This window comes from Pleurodeles waltl, chromosome 4_1 (genome assembly GCF_031143425.1).
Source record: "Pleurodeles waltl isolate 20211129_DDA chromosome 4_1, aPleWal1.hap1.20221129, whole genome shotgun sequence".
Classification (NCBI taxonomy): Eukaryota; Metazoa; Chordata; class Amphibia; order Caudata; family Salamandridae; genus Pleurodeles; species Pleurodeles waltl.
In genome coordinates, this window is record NC_090442.1 from 497980070 (window position 1) to 498007564 (window position 27495).

The following is a 27495-nucleotide window of genomic DNA, read 5'->3' on the forward strand; positions in this document are numbered from 1 at the left end:
ACACTTTTTTCTAAAAAAACACACTTTCTCATAAATTGGAATAGTTGTCAAGAATGAGATTGTAACAACTATGTAAACGTACAGCACAAAATCTTTGTCGTGTGAACAAGTAAGGACATAGATGTTCACAGCTTGCCCCTATTGTCACTCAGGTTAGTTAACCCCTCAGACATGCCTCCCGCCCTCCTCCCCTCAATATGTTCCTGGAAGGTAGAAGCTGTTGGTGCACCTCCATCTGCTGGGCTATTTCTTCCCCCCTCACTTAAGGTGAGAGGGCCAGTTAGAGCGGTAACAAAGGCCGCGGCCCCCCGAGGCGGCAGGAACACGCACCGCCCTGAGCCCGCCAGCTAGCGCCGCGTCCTCTACTCCCAACAGCCGCGTCCCCAGGTAGGAGGTGCGGGGGAGGGGGCAGCGCGGGGATCCGGCCGGGAAAGGGCCTGAGAGCGCGCCGACTGTCGCTGAGGAGCAGGCGTGGCCTCGACAACAGCAGCCCGAACGCTGATTGGCCAGTCGCACAACTGCAGCTCTCTTCTTATTGGCCGGATCTGAAAATCTCTATTAGGGCGCCAGAAGAGAGACTTTAGCGGGAGGTTTGGATGTCCCGAGCTGTCCGGGGACTCGTTGCCGACTGTCACAGAACTGGCGACTCGGCGGAACGCAGGCGGTGAGTTTGAAATGCTGCGCAAACATTGGCATATCCTGGTACCTGGTATACCTGCTCCTGTGCCCCTGCTGACGGGACGTGCAGGGCGGCCCCGTCTCCTGCCCGAGGAACGGCTTAGGGTATACCAGGTCTCTGGCAATGCAGGAGGTCCGGTTTGCTAGTGTGAACCAGAATGAGGTACTTGTGGCTGGACACGTTCGGACACAACTATGGCCACGACTTGATGTGTGCCCGAGACGCGGGTTACTGAAGGTACTGTCTCGGGAGTGTGACAGGCTGAATGTTGTCAAGACTTGCCTTATACACAGTTGTGTCGGACTGAAACTGCTAGGATTCTGCTGTGCTAGCTCCTTCAGTTACAAGGGTACTGAGTGTGGACCAGGACGACGAAGTCTCAGGCTCCACGAATACCTGGCTGCTCAGGGTCGCACGCTATATGTATGGGCTGGCACCAGAGCTGAGGCTGTCGGAGCTCGCACAGGGGCGCCAGGCTGAGCGAGGACGTTACTTCAGTCACAAGAGGATGATTCGGGTCGGGGTGTGCCACTGACCTTTGCAGTGTTAGGACGTGTGATGGCTTTAATAAGAGAGAGTGTTCCCCTGTGTCAAGACTATAATGGGCCTATGCAGTGCTTAATTTGTCTAAAAAAAAAAAAGTGCCAGGGCCCTCGCCAGGAGGCCACTGCAGTTTGACCACATATTGTCACTCACTACTGCCATTGGCTGTACCTACACAACTCCTAACCATCACACTGCTACAAGTGTGACAATTCATACCATACTGTTCTAGGCCCCCAAAGCTATAAGAATGGTTTGGGTGGCAGGTGTTAGTTGTATATTGAATTAGTAAACAACTGCCATTCTGCTCATCATTAAATTACAGAAAACAGCGCCACCGTGTGGAAGCTGTCAAGTTCCTGTGTTGGCACTTAAGTGCCAGTGCCAAGCACCAGAAACCACTGGCTCAAATTAAGCTCTGGGTCTATGTGAGCATCAGGGCTAGGCTGTGCCAAAGTATGACTCTAGCAGCGCTAGACCAAGGTCTGGGTGGGCTGTATTGTGCAAAGTTGGAAGTGTTTGACTGAATCATGGCCCACTTGTATAAGCGTTTGGACCTTGGTAGTGCCGAGGCCGCATATTGGCAGTGTTATGTTTACCAGGAATGGGGCTGTGTTAAGGCTAGGGCTGTGCCAGTATATGACTGAACTAGGTTGGGAGATATCTCGTGCCCCCCTAAGATTAGACTGTTTCCAAACGTGGGCTGTATGGAGAGCACATCTGCATGAACTCGTACTGTCCCAGGGCTCAGGCTGAGCATGTTGCTTTAGTTGGGCCACATTGCTTGTGCCAGTCAGACAATGTAAGGACAGGCAGAACCAGACTCCGGCTACAACGGGGGTCAGGCTGTAAGACTTCCAAGCCTTCACTGTGCCAGTGCCGGCCCTTAACTGTGCAAATGCTCGTTCTGTACCAGGGCTTATGTGCTATAACTGGGACTGTTACACTTTAGGCTTTACTAGGCTCAGGTAGCCGATTTGCCAGGGTGCGCCGTGTCAGTTCTCTGTCGCCGAGACGCATTGCTTCAGACAATGTGTAGTGAGCCCTCGTGCTTTCTTATCACTATTTGGTTCTAATGTTACCACAGATTGAGTTGTTCTTGTGGCAGACAGTACAGACTGACAATCGATTGTATGATCTTGTATATATATCGCCTCATTCCTGACGTGGCGCCATCAAGATTCGTGATGATCCAGCAGTTAGGACCCCCGACAGTGCAGCGCTCAGGTCCTTGCGGGGCGCTCTTACATTGAACTCAAGTTTTACCTTACCCGGGCCCTGTTAACGTCTCTTCCACAGTCACTGCTTAACTTTCTTCCCCGTGACTGTTTTGGGGAGGTCCAAGAGTTTCCCTCGGTGTCCTATTACAGTGGCGCCTTGGAAAACCGGCAAAGCTGCAAACTTTGTTCTTAGCGCCAAAACTGGCTGCCCCCACCCTGAGGTCAGAAGGAATGGGCAACGCAGCGCCTACACAGCCCGAGGGATGGGCAGTGTCTGCATGCCCCACCCCCTTCATGAGACTGCTGCAGGTCACTTACCCGCCACAACTCACTCTGCAGGTCGTCCTCCCCGCCCACACAGCTTGCACCCTTTCCCGCGCCAGACAACCCGGCACTCCAGGGTCATTTTAGGTGGAGACTGTTTTCTGGGGGGGGGGTTTCTACTCGGTTTGGGCGCCATCCCTCGGAAAATTCAAACGAGTGAGCATTCTACGAGGCAGGCAAGACGAAGCGGGACAAAACTTTTTATGAAGCGGTCCGTTGCTGGTACCGGCATATGATGCCTGCGGTAAGGGGACGATTTCTCGTTTACTTCCTTAGAAGGGGGTAGGCTCTGTCCACTTTATAGGAAACGGCTTCTCTAAAAAAACGAAGTGTGTGCAAATAACAATTATATCATCCGCTAGCCTGTAGAGTTTTAAGCCAAAGACTAAAATTGCTTTGTATCATTGACTTATGGACATATCCATGTAAAGCGTAGACGCGGGACAGATTTTTATTTTAATTGCAACCCTATTTGTTTTAGTTGTGGAAACCTTTGAGCATAAATATGCCACAGTGCATCACGCTAAATCCAATAATAAATATGCAACCATCAAAAGATCTTTAAGAATATTTGTTCTACTTTTCGCAGTCTCACGGGCTCCTGATGTTTATCACTTTGTTTCTTTGCAGATGGAGGTGATGAATTGCTTAACCTTGAAAGACCTGGGCAGCTCAAAAAAGGTGAAAAACGACACTACCTCGCACGGAAAGCATGCCCACAAGGTTAGCGAGCTCGAAAACATTGTTTCTGTTAATTGAGGCACGCTGTAGACCGTTTTCACATCGAAGTATTGCAATTTTTACACTCATGTTTGCCTCTAGGAAAATATGCAATGTCCTAGATAGCCACGTCTTTGTTTCAGAAATGGCTGTATGATGTTTTATCTTAAGGCAGCAAATGTAAGTTCCAGGGTCCATGAGGCTGTGGATGGCACAATGCCTAATAGTTTTCCTCTGCCGAGAAGTCGAGTTTTTTCTCTCAAGGGCCCTTCTCTGCAAATGTTTGACAGTAGTGCTTTCATAGCATTCACTTGAACAAGACTTTGAAAGCGTACTTGTACAATAAAAACAACCTTTGTGTTACATCTTTAAGTGTCATCTCTGCCTTGTGTGGTGTTTTGTTTCAGACACGATTACAGTAGCATTCGGCTCCATTAGCAGGTGCCCTGCTGGCGAGACTTGTGTCCAGATAAACAGATCCCTAACTTTACATTAGAGTGACACAATCGGACAGTGCACCTTATCCAGCACAGCCATGTTGTTGAAAGTCACGTGTTTGGTAACCCCAAATGGTATACACGGCCGAGCCCCACGCTCCGATATAGTACTGCATGCTACCAAAATGTTTGTTTGGATGTAGATGTGGGCAGCTTTGAGCTGTGCCGCTGAATTACGTGATTGTTCATATTAAACTGTGCAGTTACCCTGGTGAACAAAATTGTATCGATATTGGGTGCACTTTAAGGTACTCCATTAGTATCCCCACGTACAAACTAGGCAGGCTTTGTTGCATCTAATCAGCCAGTACTGTCTTTTGCTAATGCTAAGTAACTCTACGTGCCTTTCCTTAAAGCGTTGCCATACGCAGCAAAACGGTGCGTTTCCATTTCTTAAGCCAGCTGCCTCAGGTTGTCGTAGCTACTGTTACTTTATAGTAGTCGGCCCTTGTGGCGAAAGGGCAAACCAATGAATTGGAGTCACATTTTCTTAAACAAGTTGTACTGTTTTTTGTTTTTTTGGGGGTGAGTGGCTTGTTGGCAAACTCATTTACAGACTTTTTTTTTATCATAAAAGGAGATGAAGAAAACGCCCCAATGCACGTGGAAAGTAAAAATGATGGCTTCTTAGGGTACCTAGAAATGTATATAAAAAAAAAAAAAAAAAAAACTTGCTCTCTTGCCAGTCCTTCATGTTAGATTGTTCTTATGTTGCTCTTTGCTCTCGCGGGTTGTCAAAAGAAGTGTCATGCCACTTACCAAAGTCTTGTTAACAACAACATCACTGTGTGTGTCCCAGTAGCATAGAAATAACGCTCTGAAGTGCCCATCAAATGATTAAAAGAATAATTTCAAGCGTGATTATCTGACATTTCATTATATTGTTTAGCCAGAAAGTGATGCATCATGCCAGTGGAACTCCACACCTTGGCACAGTTGCCACTCCACCCCTTTGCCAACGTAATTGTCAAAAACCTAAAACCTTCCCACTTCTCACTTCTGTAAGGTCTACAGTGTATTACGATCATAGATATTATTGTGAATTATAATTGATTTTTCTGCCCCTTTTAAGTATTTTTATCAAATTATTTTTTCTTTTATTCAGGAAAACATATTTGTTGATCGATCCCGATCAACTCCGATGAAAAATGAGCCAATTGATTTGTCAAAGCAGAAGGGGTTCACCCCCGAAAGAAGTCCAATCACACCAATTAAGCTAATTGACAAGACACAGTCAGAGCCTTGGACCCCCACTGCAAACTTAAAGATGCTTATTAGTGCTGCCAGCCCTGACATTCGGGACCGAGAGAAAAAGAAAGAGCTGTTCCGACCAATTGAGAACAATGCGCAGGATGATGGAGCCCCCGAGACAGTGCAGGTAAGCCCACCCTGCTTTGCAGAGAGTTTGGTTTGTAACTGTGCAAGGTGATGGTGGATTTTTATGGCAAAATATGACAGCCTGTCACAAAGGTGAAAGCTTCCTCCTTGAGTGCTTAGGTAAATGGCTGGCAATAGTCCTGGACAAACATGGGAGAGGATTTCTTCTGTCACGGGCGGTGTGAACCCCTTGCATTAGATGCTAAAGCTGTGCTGGTTTTCTTTATTGGCCCCTTCTGTCTTCAACTCTGCAGACGAAATCTCATAATTCTAAAAAGGAGTAACAGCGTCAATAGGAGAGCAAGCATCAGTCAGGAAGAACGAAAGCTGGGTAGATAGAATATTGAATGAAAGGAAGAGCGTAAGAAAGGTGGCACGTTTGATGGGAAGCATGGGGTGGCTGAATGAGCGGGCAGATGGATAAGTTGATGAATGGACGGGTGAAAGGATGGCAGAGTAAACGGGAATCTGGGCATATGGATGGATGGATGGCCTTATTAATTTGTGGATATGCAAGTCAAAAGATGAATGTGTGGGTGGATGTATGGATGGGTCGATGAACGTAATTGGAAATACTGATTGAATGGGTGGCAGAAGGTAATGGTAAAATAGTGGCTATTGGAAATGGTTGGATAGGTGATTGGAGGGCAGAGACAAGAGAGCTCTTCTAGGGAGAGTGGGGACTCCCTTCCTTTGCTTGGTGCCATCAGAACTTTGTTTTATAGTGTGGGGTATTTTAGTTTTCTGGCTATTCCCTTGTCCTTGCTGTTTTGTATATTCTACTGTTAATTTCCAGTCCACACACATCTTTGAGCTTGGCTTCCCATACTTCAGTGGTTGCCAGGTTGGCGTGTTCTGGCTTGCCCTGTTGTGTGTTGCTTTTCTGTAGAGCCTTTTTCCCTACGTTCGTGGCTCTCTCTTTTCTAAACGCCCATTCCTAGTCGAGTCGAGTGTTTGCTTTTGTTTCTGCTATGGTAGTAACCACCATTGTGGGTGAGGCTTGGCTCTTGCATTGTAGAATTTACGCAGAGTTTGAAAATACAAATTTTAGCAACAAAACGCAAATCATTAATTCAGCTGAATTGTCAGCAGGATTGTAGTCCTTCGAATGTGGATCTGCTATGGTAATCAGATCAAGGTGTCTTTATCATTCAAGTTCAGAAACCAACGAGCTGTCAGTGAATGCTTTCCTGTAGTTTTGCAAAGTGTAATTCATGATTTCAATAGATCTATAATTTCTCTAATATTACTCACATAACCTCCTACAGAACCTTTGGAGGAAATCAATTAAAAGGATCCTGTTTTTTCAAGGCCAAGCAGGACCAGTGAAGTATTTTATCTTTTGTGGATTAGTTGTAGCCAGCCTACCATCCAGGCACGCAGAGGATGTGTTCCCTTTAGGTGACGTTGAGAAGTTCACATAGTATTTGTGGTTTGGAGTCTGCTTTCTAAGTCGGGCATGTCCAGACATGGCTAGGGACTGCACGCCGGTGTGTAATGCAACGATGTGCAGCTTTTGTCACAATCTTAGTGACGCCTGGCGTGGTGCTCCTTTGTCTGGACGTGTATATTTGAAGTGAACTTTATTTTAGTCACCGTTTCCTTTTGCAAAATAGTTTTTTTTAAAAACCAGAGTTGAACAGCTTTTCCTAATGTATTGTAAAATCAACTTGTCAAAAAATAAATCCATATTAAAATTCTTTTTTTTATTTTTCTACTGATTGTGCAATAGTCATAAGTGCGGAAAAGTCAGGACTCAGTTGAAGGGCAGTTGCATTATATTTTATCATTATAAACCAACAGTAGAAATGAAGTATACTATTATTGTAGTGCTCACCTCTAACGTAGTTTTTGCATTATTCTTGTTGCACCATCTAGGCTAGAAATCACATTTCGTGTACGATGTCCAAATAGTTCATAAATTCCTAATGCACCAGGAAGAGATACAATGGGTGGCGTTGTACATTTAAGGCTCTGCACTTTTAACCTTCCATTAATGCGTTTGCAAACTCAAGCCTCAAAATGAAGCTCACCATCTTGGTTAGTTTCGAATAAATCTGTTTGGAAATCGGCTTTGCAATATTGAGATAACATGATTTTTAGAGAACCCACCACAAACGGAATGTTATTACTCGTCAGGCTATGATGTACCGCTAAGTTGTGGCCCACTCAATATTGAATTCATTTGCATTAGGTGTGTGACAGTAAAAAAGGGACTCTCTAGGGCTTTAAAAAAAAACAATTGAGCTGTGGGCGCACCTGCCAGTTGCTTAATTATTTTACTTCTCTTTTGAAGGCGGGGGCAGATGCAGTGGATGATGGCACCGTGGATGACTATGAAAAGCGCCCTAGCAGAAAGCAAAAGAGTTTGGGTCTTTTGTGCCAGAAATTTCTAGCCCGTTATCCAAGTTACCCTCTATCAACAGAAAAGACTACCATTTCTTTAGATGAAGTGGCAGCAACTCTTGGTAAGCATGCCTGCAATTTTCTGTTGCTTAGCTTTATGAAAAAACATATTTTTTCAGCACGGTCGCTAGAAAGTTGAAAATGAGATAAGCTGCCTACTACGTTCACAACAAAGGTTTTTTTCTTTCAGCTTTTAAAATAAAGGTTTTATAAAATTGCACCTTTTTGTATTCTGGCATCTATACAAAATTAAATGTATTTGTTATTGCGGAATGTGCTACCTGGCATGTGTTTTCTGATAATATTCCTTACTTTAAATGGTGCAGAGCTATTTAACATTTCTTTTAACCCTCTGGTTGCAAAGTACTTCAGAGGCATGCAATAAAATGTAGAACTGATAACAAGCTCTAAGATGGCCAAAGGAATGTGTGCTTTACTAAACTACATTTTTACTCATGGTACAGTTTGAACTGTGGAATAGTCAATCAGTTTGACAAATGGCGTGTCAGCTTTTTGCGTCTTTGGGGTTAAGGCTGGACTTTGCGCTGAAGTACCAGTCTTGCTCATAGCCACCACACTGCCTACATTGTTTGTAAATGTGAGAAAGGGCCCCTTTTGACATTGTTAGCCCCCTAGTTTTTGTCTGATATTTGATGTGGCTTCAAAGTTGTTAGTGCCCAGGGTTCCTGCTAACCAGGTTCCCTGGGCCAGATCTCTCCAAAAACTGTTGTGATGTATTGGTACAATTGGCAACACCTTTAGCTACCACTACAGGTCCCTAGAAAAATGGTACTTAGGTACCTAGGTCATGGGGTACTAAGGGTGGGCCCCTGAGGGCAGCAGCACAGATTGTGCCACCCTCAGGGACCATGCATCCAAGTGCGCCCAGCACTGCCATTGTAGGCTGAGTGGCCTGGTGCAAACCCAAAATTCAAAAGTGACTTGGCACATGGCCTGTGGGCCCTGTCCACTCTACACTGCATGCAATATAGGTAAGTCACCCCTCTGGTTGGCCTTCCAGCCCTACTACAGGGTGCACTATACTGCATGTGTGGGCATAGATTCATGACAATATGCTCCTACTGTGTCCTTGCCAATCCTGGGACATAGTAAGTGAACCGAGCAGATATTTTAAATGCATGTGCTGGACACTGGTCAGTATGAATTTCACAGCTAGATGAAGGCCACTCTGAACCGGGGGTTGTTGGTATCAAACAACTCATAACAATAAATCCAAACTGGTTCCAATATTTAATTTATTACAAAAGGTACCCAGGGGCCATATTAGAGATGACCCCTGCAAAAGCTAACTAACCCTGGCATGGTTGCTGGTCTGTCACAGCCAGCCTGCCACCACCAGACACGATTGTGGAACCCTGGGGTGAGAGCCCTTGCTCTCTGGGAACAGAAAACAAAGCCCTTCCTGGGCAGAGGTGTTACGCCTCCTCCCCCAGGAATGTGCACTGCCCTGCCAGCAAGCTTCAAAGGGTTTGCCACCTTTGAAACTCGACCCCCAGCCCAGCTGCTAGCAGCAGATGACCGCCCCTGTTGCAGACCCCCATTTCTGGCGGGAGCAACAGCAGGAAAATGCACAAAGGACGCAAGGAGTGGCCACCCCCAGCTTGCACCTCCTCCAAGGTGTTGCATGCAAGGTGACCTCTCCATTTCATTTTCCTCCATCTTGTATTGTAGGGAAATAGCCTATCAGGAATAGGAAAGTGACCTCTGCCCACAGGAAGTGGTCACATAGTGGATGTAGCCACCCTAAGGTAGACGACCCTTTGGTTACTACTAGGTACTCCACTAAATGCAGTATTTAGTCGGCACCCCTAGACCTGCAGATCAGATTCCAAGGACACAAGAAGGCCTACAACAACAGAAGACCCAAGGCTCGGACTGCATTCCTTCTACACAAATAAAGGCGCCAAACCCTGCCTGCTGTACCCAGGACTCTACAATCGCCGCTGATGGATTGCTTGGAGATCGGATGGACTCTACACAACCCCAGAGGACCTTTAGCCTTCTGAAAATCGCCAAAGATCTCCCTCCAGAGTGAAGGCATCACTCTTTCAACAAAGAAACAAAAAACAGTGATGTCTAGTTCACTGACTGGTCGCTGACCAAGAAACTGGACACAGCAGCTGGATCAAATTTCACCCGATGGACCCGGAGGACAAACCCTGCAAGTGTGCCAAGTTTGACACTACGACCTCCAGTGTCTGAATCGAGCAATAGCCCAGGGAACTGGTCACCCAACATTGGACACTAAGAAGAAAAGTCCACTCCAGACTCTCCAAAGACCAGGAGCAATTCCCAGGTGAGGGACTTCAGGACACTTATAAACCACCCCCCATAGTGGCCCTGCTGACCTGCAATCCACCCTCAGTGACCTGCTTCCCAAGGCACCTTTGCGCACAGCTCTTGGCTCCTCTATCTGCTCTGCACCCAGCCTCTCTGGGCCCTGCACTGGAAAACCAGCTGTGTTCTTAGGGTCCCCCTTGCAACCTCCACACTCCAAGGGGACCCATCAAACTCACCTTGAAGTTTTGCCTGTGCATTGCTTTTCCAAGTGGTCCCCCACAGTGGTCCTGCACCAGATCCAAGGACTTCTCAGCAGCTGCTCCTGCCGTAACAGGGAGCCGCCCAACCGTCCCTGGCTGGTCCACATGACATCTCGACTACCTTGACCTGTAAACAAAAGGAGACATTGATAAACGCACTGCCTGATTTTATATGCTTTAAAAAAAATGTTTTCTCTCATTGATTCAAATGGTGCGTAGTTACGCACAAAAAGACTTTTTGCTAAACTTTGAAAAATCATAAGGTAAAAAGTACTTACTCGATTCTTATCTTGGTCGTAAAGTTTATAAAAAATCTGAAGATGTTTGTAAATTTGTGTAGTTATTCTTTTGAGTGTGTCCCCATTTATTAATACGGTAAGTACAACAAATGCTTAGCACTTCTCCAAGATTGGCCTAACTGCTCGACCAAGCTACCGTAAAAATTTGCACATTAAGTGGTCTACTTTTTACCTTGGTAAACCAAGGTGGGGTTGCTCGGACATTCTGCACAGTGCACATCACTTTTGTACACTTACATAGAGAGCCAGCCTCCTACAGTAAATGGGATGTACTTTCCAATAAATCCCTACTGCTGTTATTAATTGGGAAATGATGGCCCTTTGAAACAAATTCATAAGTCTTTTGTTTTTTGTTCTTTTCTTATTTTGAAATAGGTGTTGAAAGACGACGTATATATGACATTGTGAATGTGCTGGAATCTTTACATATCGTTAGCCGTGTGGCAAAAAATCAGTACAGCTGGCACGGGCTTCATGACTTGAAACAAACTCTGAAAAACTTGCATTGCCTAGGCACCATGCAGAAGTACAACGAACAGATTGCCTTTTTTCAGCACAAGGAGGGAGACTCAGAGCACAAGGTCGGCGGACGTAAAAAAGACAACATGACCTTTCAGAGTAGACACGTTCTTGACTTAGCAGAAGTAGATTGCCATTCTGGTAAGTTTGCCGAATTTCTTTTTGTTAACGTTTTATAAATTAATGCTCTAATGCTCATTATTTTTTTTGTCATTAAAGCAATATGAACCGTTATTTTCTAAAGAATAATAAGTCATTTCACTTAAGACATAGGTTAATACTGTCCATATCCAGTGCTAAATTTTTGTGTATATACAGCGTTCTCAGTTTATTTTAAGATATATATCCAAATCGTGCCTTAACATTTGCATGGGCTTGACCATGAAGTTAATGCCTTTTGTAGCCCATTAGCAACTCGAAGTGGAACACTTTCAAATCTAATCACCAAGTTATATCAAATAATCTTATGGTAAAGCTTGCAAACAATATTTAAGACAAGATAATATGCCCTTGGTGTAATTTGGATAAACCGGTCTATTACACTAGTCACACAGGGGAGATTTGCGATAGGTGTTCAGTTGCTTGTTTAAGGAACACAGTTTCCTAATAAGTGAAGTTTCCCTTCTCTTTTGGCTGCCACTTGTTGTCATGTCATTCCTTTTTCAACTTTGAATGTTTTAAAGGAGGAACAAAAGTGGCAGGAACATGTTAAGAGAGCATTTGTCCAGGCGTTATGGAGAATATCTGATTAAGAAACTTGCCTTTCAACATCAACCTTATTTTGTAAAATAAATCTCGGAAACCCTGTGCAATGTCCGATAGGTTTTCCTGGCCTAACTGGAAGGGGAGAATAAAGATTAGGACGCCTCTTTCAATATAGTTGAAGTAGATTTCTATCACTCTTGTGTTTTCACAAAGGTAGTTTCTTTATATTTGCTTATGTTGTGATCTGTATGTGTCAAACGTTTTTTTTTACGGGTGCTATTGCTAATTTGGTGTCCATTTCTACATACCAGCATCTGCAAACAGCAGGAAAGACAAATCTTTACGGATCATGAGTCAAAAGTTTGTCATGCTGTTCCTCGTCTCCTCCACCAACATCGTCACTCTTGAAATAGCAGCCAAAATACTGATCGAAGAAAGCCAAGATGTGACTGATCAAGGCAAATTTAAAAGTAAGATCATATGCAATCGTACTGCAAGACTAGAACCGTTCACTAATTGTTTTGGCACTAGGCTATGTAATTTTTTTTATTTTTTTTCCTTTTTCAACAAGGCAGTAGTAGTCAGCAGTGACACTTTTGAAATGACAGCTTGATACGGAATGAACATTTAGTTGGTAATCTTTTATGGCGATTCTGCCTCCAGGGGGGCGGGAAGATGGATAGGGGGATGACTGGCGATTTTAGGTGCGGATGCGGGATTCAGTCAGGATTCAGTGAGAAAAAGTAAGTCTGGAGCATCGTCATGCGCCAGGTACCAGATTGGTGTGAGTGGGGGGGGGTTAAAGAGCATACGTTCAAGGGCAGCGTGTTCTGTAGGTGGTTGCAGGACCGTGCCAGTGGGAGAGCGGGGTGTTGGGTGCTGTCCGTGCCGGTGCAGTGAGTGTTGAGCATGGGTAAGTGCGTGGAAACTGGCAGGAGAACACTCCTTCTGTATGGTGTGGTGTGGCGAGACAGCAGCATAGGGAGCAGTGACTGGGGTTTAGGGCATAGTGTGTCTCAGCGGAATAGTGGTGGAAGGAGGCTACCAGGCCACCTGGTGCTGACTGCAAATGGGCTTTCCGTTGGGGTTCCTTTAGCCATATAATTGTCAACTTGACCCAAAGGCTAATTATAACAATGGGAGGTTTGTAAATTTGTACTGGTTGCTCCAATTGTAACTAACAAAGATCTGCAACAAAAAAATGTTTTTGAGCATCCTAGATATAGTAATACTGCTCTCTCATCGAAAGAATGTAGTTTGACTTCTTCAGGGGTGGATGTATTTGGAAAATAATATCTTGTTGTAAATGAAATTTACAACAAACGTAGGTGTGACAAGAGGACATGGCTTTAGAATAAATCAATCCTGATAGATTTTAAGATGGTTCGTACAGTAATAAAGCTTCCGACTTGTCCAGTCGTCCAGCTGAGGTAAAGACTACTTTAGTAGACACGCGTGACAAAGCAAGTAAATGCAGTGGTTCAATCGGAACATTCTGCAGACTTCTAAGAACTAAACGGAGACCCGAGGGTGAAATCTGGGATTAAACAACCAGCCGAGGTTGTTCAAATGTTTTAAGTAATCTCCCTGTCCATTTTGGAGAGGTTGCCGAAGACAGTTAAATATAAAAATAATTATTGAAAACCGTTGGTTTCCCTGCTGATCTTTTTTCTGGAAATGTTGGGATAATTGATGATGCTTCTGGTCTTTTGTAGCATTCACTTTTAATCACTCTTTTTTCCTCAGCAAAGGTACGTAGGCTGTACGATATTGCCAATGTTCTTACCAGCCTGGGTCTCATAAAGAAGGTACATGTCACAGAGGAGAGAGGTCGCAAGCCGGCATTTAAATGGATTGGGCCTACCGACTTTAATGCTCTTTGTAGTAAGTGTGATTTTTCTTTCAAGGTTCTTAAGAATGTTTGTAAAAAATGATATGCGTCCTCCTGTTATATATTGTCTTTGACTGTTAAAAAAAAAAATTGACCTGCAGTGCATTGTATTGACAATTATACTAATGACAGCCTCTGCAGTCCTGAAGGACGTATATTGTATTAATCTGTAGAATACTATTTGCCATCAGGTGACCAAAGGGTTGAAGTCACACCCACCACAGCGTTTCAAGGACTTCATAGTGTCCCGAGTTCCCAAAGTCAGACCTCGAATCCATTGCAGACGTTTTCACGCCACGCCCCCTTTAATGCTGCTCATGTTCCTGAGGAGGACAGGAGGACGGTCAGCTCGGAGCCCAGTAGCCCCGACGGAGGCAGCAGAGGTAAACACGTATAGAAATGTATACGTCCTTGCATTACATTTTAAAATTACAATTAACACCTAGTGTTCTAAAACACAGTTCACTGAAGCGCTCTTATTTGTCCAACATGCCACAGTTCGGTGTGGATTGTCAATGCCTGGATTGTTTGACACTTAGAGAAACGTTACTCACCGCTTGTTCGTGTGTTTTATTAGACAGTGGTGTGAGTTCGGATGACCTCTGCACCAAAAAGGAACGTCAGGTGGCCGTCTGCAGGGAGGAAACTGAACGAAATGCAAAGTAAGCTTGTGTACTCCTTTTTGGATTGTTCGTTTGGCGCTATGAATGTTTGTTATATTCTTCTTTAATGCTGTGGCTTTTGATGATATTTTTATTGGTCCCATACATCTGATGGGAGTCGGTGATCGAGGATGCTGTAGGAAGATAGCAGATTCCTACTGTGGCTGTTTTCGGTTTCCTGTTGATGGCCCAGATTTATATTTGCGTGAAGCTCTCACTAATTTTCTCGTTGTCTTTTATCGACTGTTTAGCCCATTTATTTAGGGTGTGTATGTAATGCAGTACAGTAAAATAAATAAGTTCAATGTACTCGTGTAAACTACTTCTAAAGGGACCATTGGCCTGGATCAGGCTATAGTATCAGAAGTATATTTCTAGCAGCCTAGGGATTTGACCGCTGCGTGTGACCTGCCACACAGAATGTGCAAGAGCAGAGGCTTCCCCAGTGTAAGTGGAATAATTCAGGTATGGAGTGTACATAGTTTCCCTTTTAACAGTGTTGCGCCAAAGGCACCGAACTGTAGAATTGAGTCCACCCCCCCCCGTCCCCAATCATATTGGAGTTGATATTTTACCACGGCTTTTATATAACCTTAGCATAAAGGTTTATACTAATAATAAATATAAACAGTTCATGATTCTTTTTCTTTGCTCTGTAGCTCAGTCACAAGAAGTGCTAACAGGCCCAAGTCACTTGAGTCCCAGCTTACGTTTATCTTTAACTGTTTTCTTTTCTCCATAAGCTGCAGCCACTCTTCTGGTGTTCAACACTTGTTATATCCCTAGCACACGTCGCTGCCTACTACGGCCTTAATGGTGGGAGATGGCTGTTGATACTGAATGGTTAGGGTAATGTAGGCAGCGGTACAGGAAAAAAGCTTCTTTTCCAATGAAGAAAAAAAAGTTTGTTCTGTAACTGACTTTTTCCTTTGTGAACAACCACATTAACGACTGTTAACTTCGTTCTACTGTACTATGTCTTAAAAATGAATGTGAGTATAAGTGTGCGGTTTTTGCCAAAGGCGTCAAGCTGATCTTTACTAAATTCCTTTGTTTTGCTATTTCTAGGAGTAGAAAGCCTTCCCCTGAAAAGAGTCGTTTTGCAGAAGACCTTAGTGCTGCTACGCCTTTCCCTGTTGTGTTCCCTGTACCAGGGGAGTCCGAATCTTGCCTAAAATCTACACAAACAACCTCTCCTGCACCGCAGTCCACTATGTCTCACGTACCTCTGCAGAATGGCATGCTCGGACATCCCACTGCCACAGCTGACCATAGGAAACCTGCGCTGCTCACAAGCCAGCCATTTGTCTACCTTCCTTCTGCCTCTGTGTACATGCTGTACCATAACCTCAGGGACAGCCCTGCAACAGAAAACCTTACTAATGCAGGAGACTGTTGTCGGAGCGATTATGATAGTTGGGCATCTCCAGATAGATCATCAGTGGCCTCCTCTGCAGCGTCGCCATGTTCAGCTGGTGAAGATGAGGAGCCAGCTGCTAAAACCCGAAAGACTGATCTGCAAGAAGATGCTCTCTCACTCGTTTTACCCAAGGTACATAGTATTGTATGCTCAATAGTGGGCTGTACATAAGCATTTGAAATGGGGGAAATAAGTATCAAATGTTTGATCCAACAGCCACAAAATATATAGTTCGATGTGCCAAGATTCCACGTAAAGCTTGTGCATGTTTACACTACATGATTTAATATGTCTCCATATAAAAAAAATGGGCATTGTCAAATTCTAGTGCTCGCTTTGCACACAGATGTAGACAGAAATGAATAGTTGCATAATGTCATATTGATGCCATAGATCTGTTTGAGACAATAATGACCAAAAAGGTGTTTTCATTAACCATTTAATATGTTATCACCACTGTACGTTTTGAGTTCTGACAACGTTTGCAAATTGTCCCTCCAGAATGAGTAATAATACTTTTACATAGGGTAATTGTCTTGGATGTGTGTGCAGCTTAACTTAGTAGTATTCATAATACAGGAGAGATGGTTTTCAGTTGAGTTATCATGGGATTATAACTTGTAGGAGTTGACTAAAATGACCAGGAAGAATGAGTACACTGTCCCTGCTACCGGAGCAAGCTCTCCTCCCTCCCACCTGTATCAAAATGAGAATTTATGGTACAGCCTTCAGGTGAAAGTAGTTAGACCCCATAACTGTATGACAAATCTGGATTAGCAGGAAAGTTTTGCATAGAATTGTTCTTTTTGAAATGGCGTACATCTCAGCAGTAATGTTTGTGAAAGACCTTGAAGGAAAAACTCGATATTTGCACAGAAGGATTACACATGTGGTATTATACAGTGCAGTAAAACCACTGTTCTCAATGTTATTCAGAATGGTTACTTGATCGTGGGCATGTGAATTACAAAATCTCTAGTGTGTATACATTTGTTGCGGTACTACGTTATTTTAAAATAACTAGGTGATTGGCTTTTGATATCTATCTGATGCCATTGCACACAGGCAGCCATCATTCTGTACCCCCTCTATCATCTTAAATAATACTTGCCCCTCTTAATAGAACATGCAGGGAAACTGTATCGAGTTAAGATATCAACACAGCATATTGTTTCTCTTCTTTCTAGAAACACTCAAAGCCAACCGAGCTAAACTGTCTCCAGCAAGATAGCTGCTTGCCAGCGGAACAGTGGGGTGATCACCGTCAAACAAGATGTCACAGTCCGGTTATTGCAGAGGAACAGGATTTAACTAAATCATATGCTTTTAATGGACAGAAGAATATGGCTTTGCATATGGACCACAGTGAACCTGTACACCTCAAAGAAACTTTTCTTCAAGAAAATATGGCTTCCATACCACAGTATCTCTATGTGCCTTCCTCTGCTTGTAAGTGCCGTTTACATAATAATGCTGTTTTATAAACTAACAAACACGGTGTGCCTTTTTACTTTACACGTAGTTATCTCTTTTGTTAAAGTGGTCATGGTACATTGTAAGGCTTTCTAGGCAAATAAAGACAAATTAAGCTTGCGCATGAACATTAATGTGTTAGTTTATATGTTACATTAGCAGAAAATCATTTTTAAGTCATGTCACAATCTCATGACTTCTTCTTTTTTTCCGTAGGTTTAAATGGGTTCAATTTCTTCTTATCTGCAAATCAATCCACAGGTGCTGTTGCACTTTCTCCCAGTCAGTTATCCCCACTGAATGTTCCTTGTGTGATGGTGCCATCTTCCTCGTTGTCTCAGTTCCCCTTTCTCTGCTCGCCCTCCATCGCTGGTCATCTGCCTACTGCTCCGTCTACGTCCGCTACAAATGTTGGGTCAATGAATTTTAATACACCTGGCATGGCGTCAGCAACTCACCTTCTAATTGGAGCTGCATCAATGGTTGCTTCAAAGACAGACGAGTCACCTTCAGAACCACTTCAGGCCTGCTCTCCAGTGTTAGGAAGCGAAGAAAGCTCAGTTAAGACAGGCTCACCTGTTTGTAGAGGACAACCTTTGGCGATGAAAAATCTGCAACAGGTAAGAAATAAAAATAACTATTTCCAGATTTAAAAAAAAAAATAATAATTCTTAAGGGCATGATAGTTGTTAATTGTGTAAACATACAATTTTATTTTTAACTCTAAACCATGCATTCTTAGTTTTATACTGCTGGTTTAGCCTTCCTTTACCTGAAATATGAGTTAGACTCTGTAGTTGTGTTAATGAGCAGAACGACAATGGGGATAAAGTAATTTGCAAATCTGTGGCTCACTTGATTTTGCATCCATTCATTTTCCCTGTTTGTGACCACAAATACCACACCACCATGTCGCTAAATGGTTTTGTCATAGTTAAACTTGTATATTTGATGGTGAGTTATAAAATCATAGGGCAAGCCTTTCATGCACAGGCTCAAGTTTGAAACACACATTTTGTGTTAAAGATTGTAAGTACGTATAAATGGGTATGTAAGAATGCTGTACCATTTGAAATAAAACCACATAATTCAGATAAGTAATGAGCTTAAATTGGGATAACCCCCGTTAATTCCATTTAATCATTTTGGTTCCCACTGAGAATAAACTAGCTTCTGAAATATACTATAGACATATACTTTTTAGTTTCTAACCTCTCTTTCTTGACTGTGCTTGAGAGATCCTTCTCCTGATGTTCAGACGACCGGACCTTCTACCACAACACTAAAAAATGACCTCTGTTTGTACGACTTTGATGTCGCTACTGAATGCATCACTCATCCTCCTATTCTTTTGCATGTCTTCAACGGGCAGGCAGTTTTTTAAAGTTAGATTTCATAATATTTTCATTTCTTTCAGATCTTCCTGACTTCACTTTTTATTCTGAAACAATTTGTTTTCAGATATTCTTGGCACAATGATGTGCAGCTCCCCCTTTTAATGCCATATGTGTGCTGCCCATGTTGCTCAGGTCCTTCACACTTGATTCTTAACAGCTAAAGTTTCATTTCACTTTAAAGAAGAGTTCTCAGCCAGTAGCTTAATCCATGGAAATGTTGCATGCCAGAACTTTGTTAGGAATATATTCGCCGACTGTGTTTAGATTGTTTTATTATTGACCCCGAAATGGGGATATTTTTGTAAGTATATTTCTCAGACAATATTTTTGTACCATTGAATGAAAAACCCTTATTCAAACGAATATTTGTAAAAATAAATATATATTATGTATGTATATATTTTTCTCAAGATCCAACCTAGAGGCATCTATGCCTAATAGTGCTTTTCTCACTTGGTGTTGTACCAATATTATGCCACCAGTACCTAGAACTCCAATGCAGCATGGACTGATTTGTACATTCAGGGCATTTCATTATATCAGTAGTATTGTAGCAGACAGGTTTAACACCTCCAGTCCACGCCTCTTCATATACCTCCGATCCAATCTCAGGACTTAAGTCCCTCCTCAGTTCAGTTTTTTTCTGGATGCCTTTAGTGGCAAGTAAAAAACAATTGCACCACCTTCTCTCCAGCTCCTAGTGGATCTACCAGCAGTAGTGTAACCTAGTATCTGCCAGTATTCCACTTCCCATGTCCAGGTCCATTGCTGGATATGCCTGCAGGCAGAGTGAGGATCCAGTTCATTCACGTCCTGGGAGGTGTCTGAACTTATAGAATGATTTTTAATCTTCCCAAATATACCTCCACAGTGCAGATCAGGCTGGAATTTGGTCTCTAGAGGCAGACTCTGAACAGACAGGGGGCCTAGATAAACTGCTGGAACAAAATTAGAAAGGCAGCCCCCAACACTCTGTGGAGGGAGTTGCTGAACAGGGATACTTCTGCTGCCAAATGAATCTCTAATGGTAACTGGGCTAACCCACCTTTGGCAAGCCCCACTAGTCATCTATGATTTAAAATATTGACCAGCAAAACAATCTAATCTCCCTCAGTGACTGAAAATAAGGCTGTTTTATCAGGAATACCTCAGGCTTGGTTTGTTCTGAATAACAATAGAACAGCGGCTCCACAATTTACTTTCACATTGGGTACTTCAATATCGTCAAAGGGAAGTTTTTGAAATATCGCCTAGGCCTTTCCCTTTGCAGTTACATCTACCTCCTTGGTAGCGTCACAGACTCCAGCAGCTGCTATGTGATGGCGGCAAAGAAGACCTACCACACCTAATATGTTCTTGTAAGGAGCCAATGATGAAGTAGATTACTACTTTAACCAAATGGGAATCCTGACGCTAAGTCAGGCTGTGTTGGCTTGCTTTGCCCCAGGATATCCACAGCTGAACTGCCACCTAGTGAAGTTCCTCAAAAAGTTGGAAGGGAAAATGGCAGCTCTAGACCAATCGTTGGGGCCTGCTAAGTTCCCTTGATTTAAAAAAAAAGTATATATATTTATTTATTTTTTCATGTACTTTCCGCCCTATTGGAGGCCCATACATGCCATCTTGTAACCCAGTGGTTCCCAACCTGTGGTCCGCAGACCCCTGGGGGTCCGCGGCGCCTCATCAGGGGGGTCCGCGGCTGCTTAGAGAATCAAAAAATATTAACAGATTAGGTCACTAGCTTTCAGTAATGACTCAGTGGGGGGGGGGGGTCCCCGGAGTCTAATAATGATTCAGTGGGGGTCCTTGGGTTCCAGCAATGGTAAAGTGGGGGTCTACAGAAGTCAAAAGGTTGGGAACCACTGTTGTAACTTGTTTACCTGTGTATTCCAACTAATTATGTATAAAGCAAGTAAGTACCGACAGTGTGGAAAGGGGTCCTCCTCTAAATGACACATTTGCATTGCTGATATTGAGGGTTACATCAGGGGGACCTAGGCATGCTTGTAGCTAATGTTATTCTTGATCTTGATTGCATATTTGTTGGGCTGTCAGTGAATGGAATTCGTAGTATTATTCTGCATGGGTCTTACCTTGTATACCCCTGTGGCTTTGTCTAAACTAATGAGACTCTAGAAGAGATGGAAAAGCTCCAGCACTAAGACCCTGGGCATGTCGAGGTTCTGGGAGGGAGGGAAAGTCTGAACACTAAGAATGCATTGTAAGACCTTGCACCATTCCTAGCACCTCTCCTGCTCGTCTGGGAATCCGAATCTTATTGAGCCGAGCACACCCTCCTCCTGCGCCTTCCCTTTTCGGATTTGCACATTACTTTGTTTTAACAGGTACATTTTCACCTGTTAGGCAATTTTACTTTATTATGTCACCCCACATGCTCCCACACTTTTGAACTAACCCCTCAAGGTAGTCTCAAATGTGGTTTATTGGTTTCCTGGTAAGTTGCACTTCATGATGAGTCTGTGGTTATTCCAGTGGGTTTTCTCTTGTTTTAATGAACTTAGGGCCATATGTACGAAAGCTTTTTCCCATAGACACAGAATGGGTAAAATCCTTTCGTACATCTGGCCCTTAGTGTTGTAGAGGGCAACAAGCATTGCTGATCTGCTTATTACGCACTTTAAAGGTTTATATGCATTTTACCTACTTGATTGCTGCCTTTATTTTATCTACTGTTGCTGCAGTTGATATTGTAAACTGGCGCATGGTGTTGTCTGATAAAGAATTTATCTTTTTTATCATGTCTTTTAATATATTATCTTTGCAGTGGTTCTAATTAACAGAGCAATAATAATAAACTTTAAACTTGGCAGCACGCAGTGGACTTTTGATGTTCAGTTTGGAAATGATCTGTAGATTCTTTGGTCATGACCTTTCCATGTTTGGAGAATGCACATAGTTTTTAAAAGGATAGACTTCACAAGGGAAACTCTAATACAACTTTTGACTTAATGTATTTAAAAAAAGTATGGGTCTACTCTGCCCTTCTCATAGCAATGTGCTCAGCATCTAATTTTAAATGTACGATTTGAGAAAGACTTAGAAAATGCATATTGGTGCCTCGGGTGTAATGATTATTATATATATATATATATATATATATATATATATATATATAATTTTTTTTTTTTTTTTTTTTTTTTTTCTTTGAGCAAACATATAGCCATACACTGCCATTGTTACTATTCTGTCCTTCCTGAGAAGGGAAAAGGTCACCGTATTCATTCTCCACACGAACTGACCATGGATGGTGGTGAAAAGGCCCTACACAACAGCAGTTTTCATTACCCCCATTCTTATATTGCGATCTTCAGTACTTGGGTCCTTATTCAAGTCGGCCGCTTTCCGTTCTCCTGGGAGCCCTTGAACTTGCACATTCGTCTGCTTTACTGCTGACTTTTGGAGCTGCACTTTGTATGCAAAAGCAGAATCCAGCTCCACCCATAACCAAGATAGAGTGAAGCAATAGTCTAATGCACTTGTATGTTCTCTCTAGTTGATAGGAGAGAAGATAAACACTCATGTACAAATGAACTGTGCTTGCTTTCAAATCATTCCAAACCTGACACCCACCCAGAGTTGTCCATACCGCCTTCTTCTGTGCTACCGATTCATCCCTCAAACCTAACAGTATTGGGCGACAATAAAGACACCTTTACCACGTCCAGGTTGCGTTTTTTCCTTATATCCTTCCACATAGGAGCGCTTCTACTTTACCTTAGGATCTCCTCCCGTCACCCCACATTTAAAGCTGCTGTCCCTATGCAAAGATGCCAAATAGCTTTTCCGTATCTCTGGCATGGGAATATATGCAAACTCATGGATGTGTTGACTACTTTTATCTGCCTTGTCCTTATATTTAGCATTTTTATGTTAGTATTTGTTAGAGCTGTTGCACCTGTTTTCCGGGCAAATGCTGGTTGAGTGTTTTACGTAAATAACTGGTTTCCAAAGTATACAAGCATTGAACTTTGTTCAGAATACTAAATAAACTGTTTATTGGGATAGTCCATTGACTACAAAATGATGCAAAGTTGTATTAAGTTAATCTTTCCTGGTGTGTATTACAGAAATAATCATGTTTTTATACATTTCTCTGCAGTCGTCAACCCCACAAACTCCCAAGAATATTCATCGGACACAACACGAAACCTTTTTCAAAACCCCAGGAAGCTTTGGAAGCCCCATATCGTGGCGAAGAAGTGAGGGGGCGCTGAGATCCAGCAGCTCTGCTCAGAGGAGGCTGCAGATCTCAGGCGCTGGCACTGAGTGAGTGATTTGATCATCACCGAGGTGTCACTGGCGCTCGGAAGGTTACTTCTACTAAATGATCAGTTCTTCAAGAAAGGAGCTTGACACGCCTGAACACCACGCTGAGCACCTTGCCTGGCTGTGTCGTGACTCCATTGAGCCTGTTCCTCCATGTAGCTTCCAACTGCTGAAAGTGTGCTTTGTTGATAGTAAAATGATAAGATAAAGTTGAACTGTGCATCTAATAGAAGTATCAGATGCGTATTTTTTGTTTTTTTAATTTATTTTTTTGTTTTATTTTTTTTAAGAAAACATTTTACTACTGTGAGTCTAACTGAATTGGCTGTTCGAGTACCATAATTTGGAAAGCGATGGAGCTCTTACCCAAGTGTAGCTTTTTTGTTCAACTTAATGTGGAATGTTTTTGTAAATCTTACTGTGGGTCATGTGCATCCGTGCACCAACCTCTTATATCAGAGCATGTACTCTTTCCTCAGTTAATGTTTGGCATTAAAGCCTGTTTTGGTGCCTTTTCTAGTTACTATACTTGAAAAAAACTCTGGGCTGCTCTCTCAGTCCCTTGTCAGAACATTGACACGGTGCAGCGCTGCTGTAGTGCATGGTGTGTGCAGCTGCAGTGTCTGAAGGAAAAACGGCAGCCTTCGTGCGAGAGTTTACAGCTTGGAAACAAATGTGTTTCTCGGGTTATGGCTCCACTTGAACGTGCTCACTTCTAATGTTTGCCCTGCACTTACTACCCAAAGTCTACATTCCTCTACTGAATGTATGTAGGAAAAACTTGTGGACCAAAATAACTGTGAAATATAATTTTGTGTATACCAGTATTGATGAATGAAATGTATTTGAGGCTACCCAATTGTACTTGTAATTACAAGATGGCTTGTAGTTAAAGAAGGTCTCGGGCAGACCCAAAGCAGCAAATCAAAATGTCTTGTAATACACAAGGAAAGACTATTTGTTTTTTAAAATGTAATATTTTAGCTACCAAGTAGCTTCCAAACAAAAGATAATGCCTTCTCTCCTTTGCCCCGTAATTTTGATGTCATTTGTGAAATGCCCGCTATGGGCTGTGTTTGTAAGTTAGTTTTTGAATCTATTTACACTTGAAACTGATAGTTGATGTGGTGAGTCACTCACTATGTTTTGTGATTTCCAGTTACCGAAATTAGTGCGAATGTACGGTTTAATTATTTTATTGCAGATACCACAGAATGCCCGTGTGCCTTAATTCTCACTGATTTCGAGCTTGCAAAGCGGCATGTGGTATCCCGCTTATACATATGCAGAAGCCACACACCCAGTCACCGCCTACTGTAATCACAGGTCATTGAGGGCATCCCTAGCGCACGTGAGCGCTGGCAGAACTAGCAAACGCATTACCGAGATGAGTCCTAGAATGGTTCAGCCGTTAGATCGCAGGTGTTTTAATACCCGACTAAAATGAAAAACAACAATTACTGGAGGGATGTTGGATCACAGAACATGTGGCTGCATTTGTTTTATCTCAGTAAAAGGAAAGCAGGGTCATTGGACCATACAATGCTAAATCCTGCCCTGTATTTTTGTAAACGCAGACATTCCAGTTAGCATATCGTGCCTCAGAAAAAATGTTTTGTGCACTTGCAAAGCTTCATTAGTTTGCATTAAACAAAATGATTCGGCGGTAAATATTTCTGGATCGTACTCCTGTACTGATTGATGCTCGAGTTTTACAGGTCAGGAGTAACATCATATCCATTTAAGCCGTTATTGCTGAAAGAAAATTCTTGGGTTTTTTTTTATGACCCACATGAAAACAGTGATTTTTCACCAGGTCCTGTGTCCTCTGTAAGTGTACATCTTGTGCCTGGGTTTAATCATTGACTTTAAAGAAAAATAATAAGATCGGTTTTTGCATTGGTTAAAAAAATAAAAATAAATCCGGGCGAGTATGCTGGGCGTTTTGAACCCCCCCCCCCCAGTGTCGGGGACGTTGATGGCTTCGGCCATCCACAGAAGGCTCGCAGCAGCAATGTCTTCATATGAACTTAAGCTGCAATGTGTGATTTGTGCCCACCAACAGTTACAGTATAGATTTTTGCGTTTCTTTAATGTAAGAAATCTTACATATTTTGCCAATCCCTTGTTGTAACACTATGGTTCCTTCGTTGTATGATTAGTTTTCCTACAGTTACTACTGTAGTATTTATGTGCAACCAGGAGCTGGTTCATTAATGTTGTGGGTGATATTTTAACAGTTTGTGTCAGCCATATGGAGGCCATCTCTACCTGTGCCAAGCCCCAGAACGGAGGTTCCTCGGGTTACTCTCTTCATAAGACAAAGAAAGCAGAACTGGAGATTATCAGTCTACTGCAAGTCAGTAGAGCAATTGTAACAAGGACCCTCCTTACAAGTGGCCTCCTAATTTGTTTAGAACGGATGTAAGCAAAACAAGGCCCCTAAGAATTAAGAGATCTGCAGGAACATTGTGGATCTCTTTATTTCCAAACATAGCTTTTGGCTGCTTACAACATTATGTCAATGTGGACGTTTAAGGGAAAATGAGTAGTTGCTAAACAAATCTGATTTGAAATTACCACAGGGAAATCGGTAATTCCCCTTAGTGGACCCTGAGGGTCCAACTGATGGGTCAAATTCCCAGGTAAACTACTCTAAATGTAGCTGTCACCTGTTTCCTAACTCTATACCTTAATTAAAACCTAGCATTTCGCATTAATGGGGTATAGATGGTTTTGTGATAACTCCCTGAAATGTGTTCGGTTTGGAGCAATGTGATGAAGCTCATCAGATCCTTGAAGCCCAAAGAATAACCTAACGCTTTGTGAACACTGCCTTCAATGTGTAAGGCATAATTGAAACCCTAAAAACGGTACCCAGTTGCCTAGAATATGCAAGGAAAGAACTGTATTGGTAAACTGTTGCTTTTAAAAAATATATAGGTTTTGTAGTAAACTAGATTAATTTAATCAAGTTTATAGTTTTGAGCAAGGTGTTGGGCGAATGCAACAGAAAAACACAGGCAATGCTTGCACAACAAATTCTACAATGAAGGTAATTGACTTTCGCTGCTCTTGTGACTCTTTTAGGGGACGTGGACGTAAACGTAAATAAATTGAAGACCTTGCAGTCTTAAATGTTAATGAATGTGATTTTCAACGATAATATAAGGATAACACAAGCTTTTATTTGCACTGAAAAGTGCCCAGTTATGTACTATGTTGTGCAGGGTTTGTAAAACCTAGTGTTCTGGTACAAGTATTTTTTCTTTGGTCTGGGGAGGGGTGTATTGCGTATATACTTGAATCGACTTATCACGTTTACATTTCTAAATGTCATCTTAAAAGATGGTGCTATTCTATTTAAAAGCTGTATTTTGTGATATAAAGCTGCTTACTTTTGTATCATTGCACTGCTAGTTTTATAGATATATTAATTTTATTGCTGCTTGTAAGTGTATACTGTTTAGGTATGACTACCTTTTTGTTACTTAGCTATGTTTTTATAGCTATTTACATGTAACTTAATTACAAGCACATTCTTTTTGATAAAGGACATTGGAAACTACAAAATAGAAATAAAGATGAAACATACAAATAAAGAGTGTACTCCTTTCTTTTTATTTATTTTATTTCACTTGTACCATACATTGAAAAGCAGGGTATTGAATGGACACTTCTAAGTGCAGATTACCATCCTTAGAATTTTCCCCAGGTGCTAAACTGGATCTGGGAGAATTTTGTAGTAGTGCTCCTGCGTGATGCTAGGTGGCACTGTGCAGCTTTGCGTTGGCTCCATACCACACCTGAAGTGACAGAGTGGAACCACATATGCTTCCCAACCTCCTAACACAAATCCAGAGCTAAGCTTCCACATTTGACAGTCCTCAGATGACTCTTCAGACTGTTTTTGACATTGTTTTACAGAAGACAATTTCTTCACAGAAAAGGAAAAGCTTCAAGCCGCACCACAACTTCAGCAAGTAAGTGTCAGTCCTTTGTGACACTTTCAAGATGTGCCTTTGGTGCTTGGGTTCCAGGCACAACTAATGTCATGAGATAAGAGTACCCAAAAACACCCGAAGGCGATTAGAGATGGTGAGATGAATTTCTATGTCACCAAACACAATAAAACTTACAGGCTTCAAGCAGATCTCGCTGTAAGTTGCGGTCTCGGTTCTAGTCACGGGTCGCTTCCAGGACCGCTTCACTTCCCGCTCGAAGTACTCCAATAAGTACAAGTCCAAGCACAAACATAAGAAAGTAAAGTAGGATTGAACTCCTATCCTGCCGTTCTGACTGCAGAGAGAAGGTGTGAGATTATCAAGATGTAAGTAACTCGCCATTGAGGTCACCATCTAATTCCCCAGCTGGTCCCAACATACCCTGATAATTTTTGTGGGGGGGGGGGGGGGGGGGGGGACTTGCGTGAGAGGGGTGTTGTTGATGAATCCAAAGCAGATTAACAACATCAAAGAGGGCCATGCAAATTTTAGCTTTCTGCTGCCTCTAGCA

At 42.7% G+C, this 27495-nt stretch overlaps 1 protein-coding gene across 2 annotated transcripts; it reads left to right on the forward strand.

The window, feature by feature from the left end:
* The first annotated feature begins 528 nt into the window (after positions 1-528).
* Positions 529-26572, forward strand: E2F7 (E2F transcription factor 7). 2 transcript variants are annotated; one of them, XM_069228792.1, is made up of 13 exons: positions 529-664; positions 3397-3489; positions 5089-5361; positions 7657-7828; positions 11002-11286; positions 12162-12320; positions 13597-13734; positions 13933-14124; positions 14319-14403; positions 15472-15955; positions 17011-17272; positions 17513-17916; positions 22814-26572. In XM_069228792.1, exons 2-13 carry the CDS (start codon positions 3397-3399, stop codon positions 22982-22984), a joined length of 2718 nt encoding a protein of 905 aa, XP_069084893.1. In that variant the 5' UTR covers positions 529-664; the 3' UTR covers positions 22985-26572. The 2 variants fall into 2 exon arrangements, with proteins under 2 accessions (XP_069084893.1, XP_069084892.1); XM_069228791.1 differs by lacking the exon at positions 529-664 and adding an exon at positions 2759-3010.
* Positions 26573-27495: the final 923 nt, after the last annotated feature.

Excerpts from the sequence above, each read along its gene's own strand:
- E2F7 (XM_069228791.1), top strand. Across the intron at positions 11,287-12,161 it reads AGAAGTAGATTGCCATTCTG|CATCTGCAAACAGCAGGAAA; the intron begins GTAAGTTTGCCG and ends TCTACATACCAG. Across the intron at positions 17,273-17,512 it reads CTATGTGCCTTCCTCTGCTT|GTTTAAATGGGTTCAATTTC; the intron begins GTAAGTGCCGTT and ends TTTTTTCCGTAG.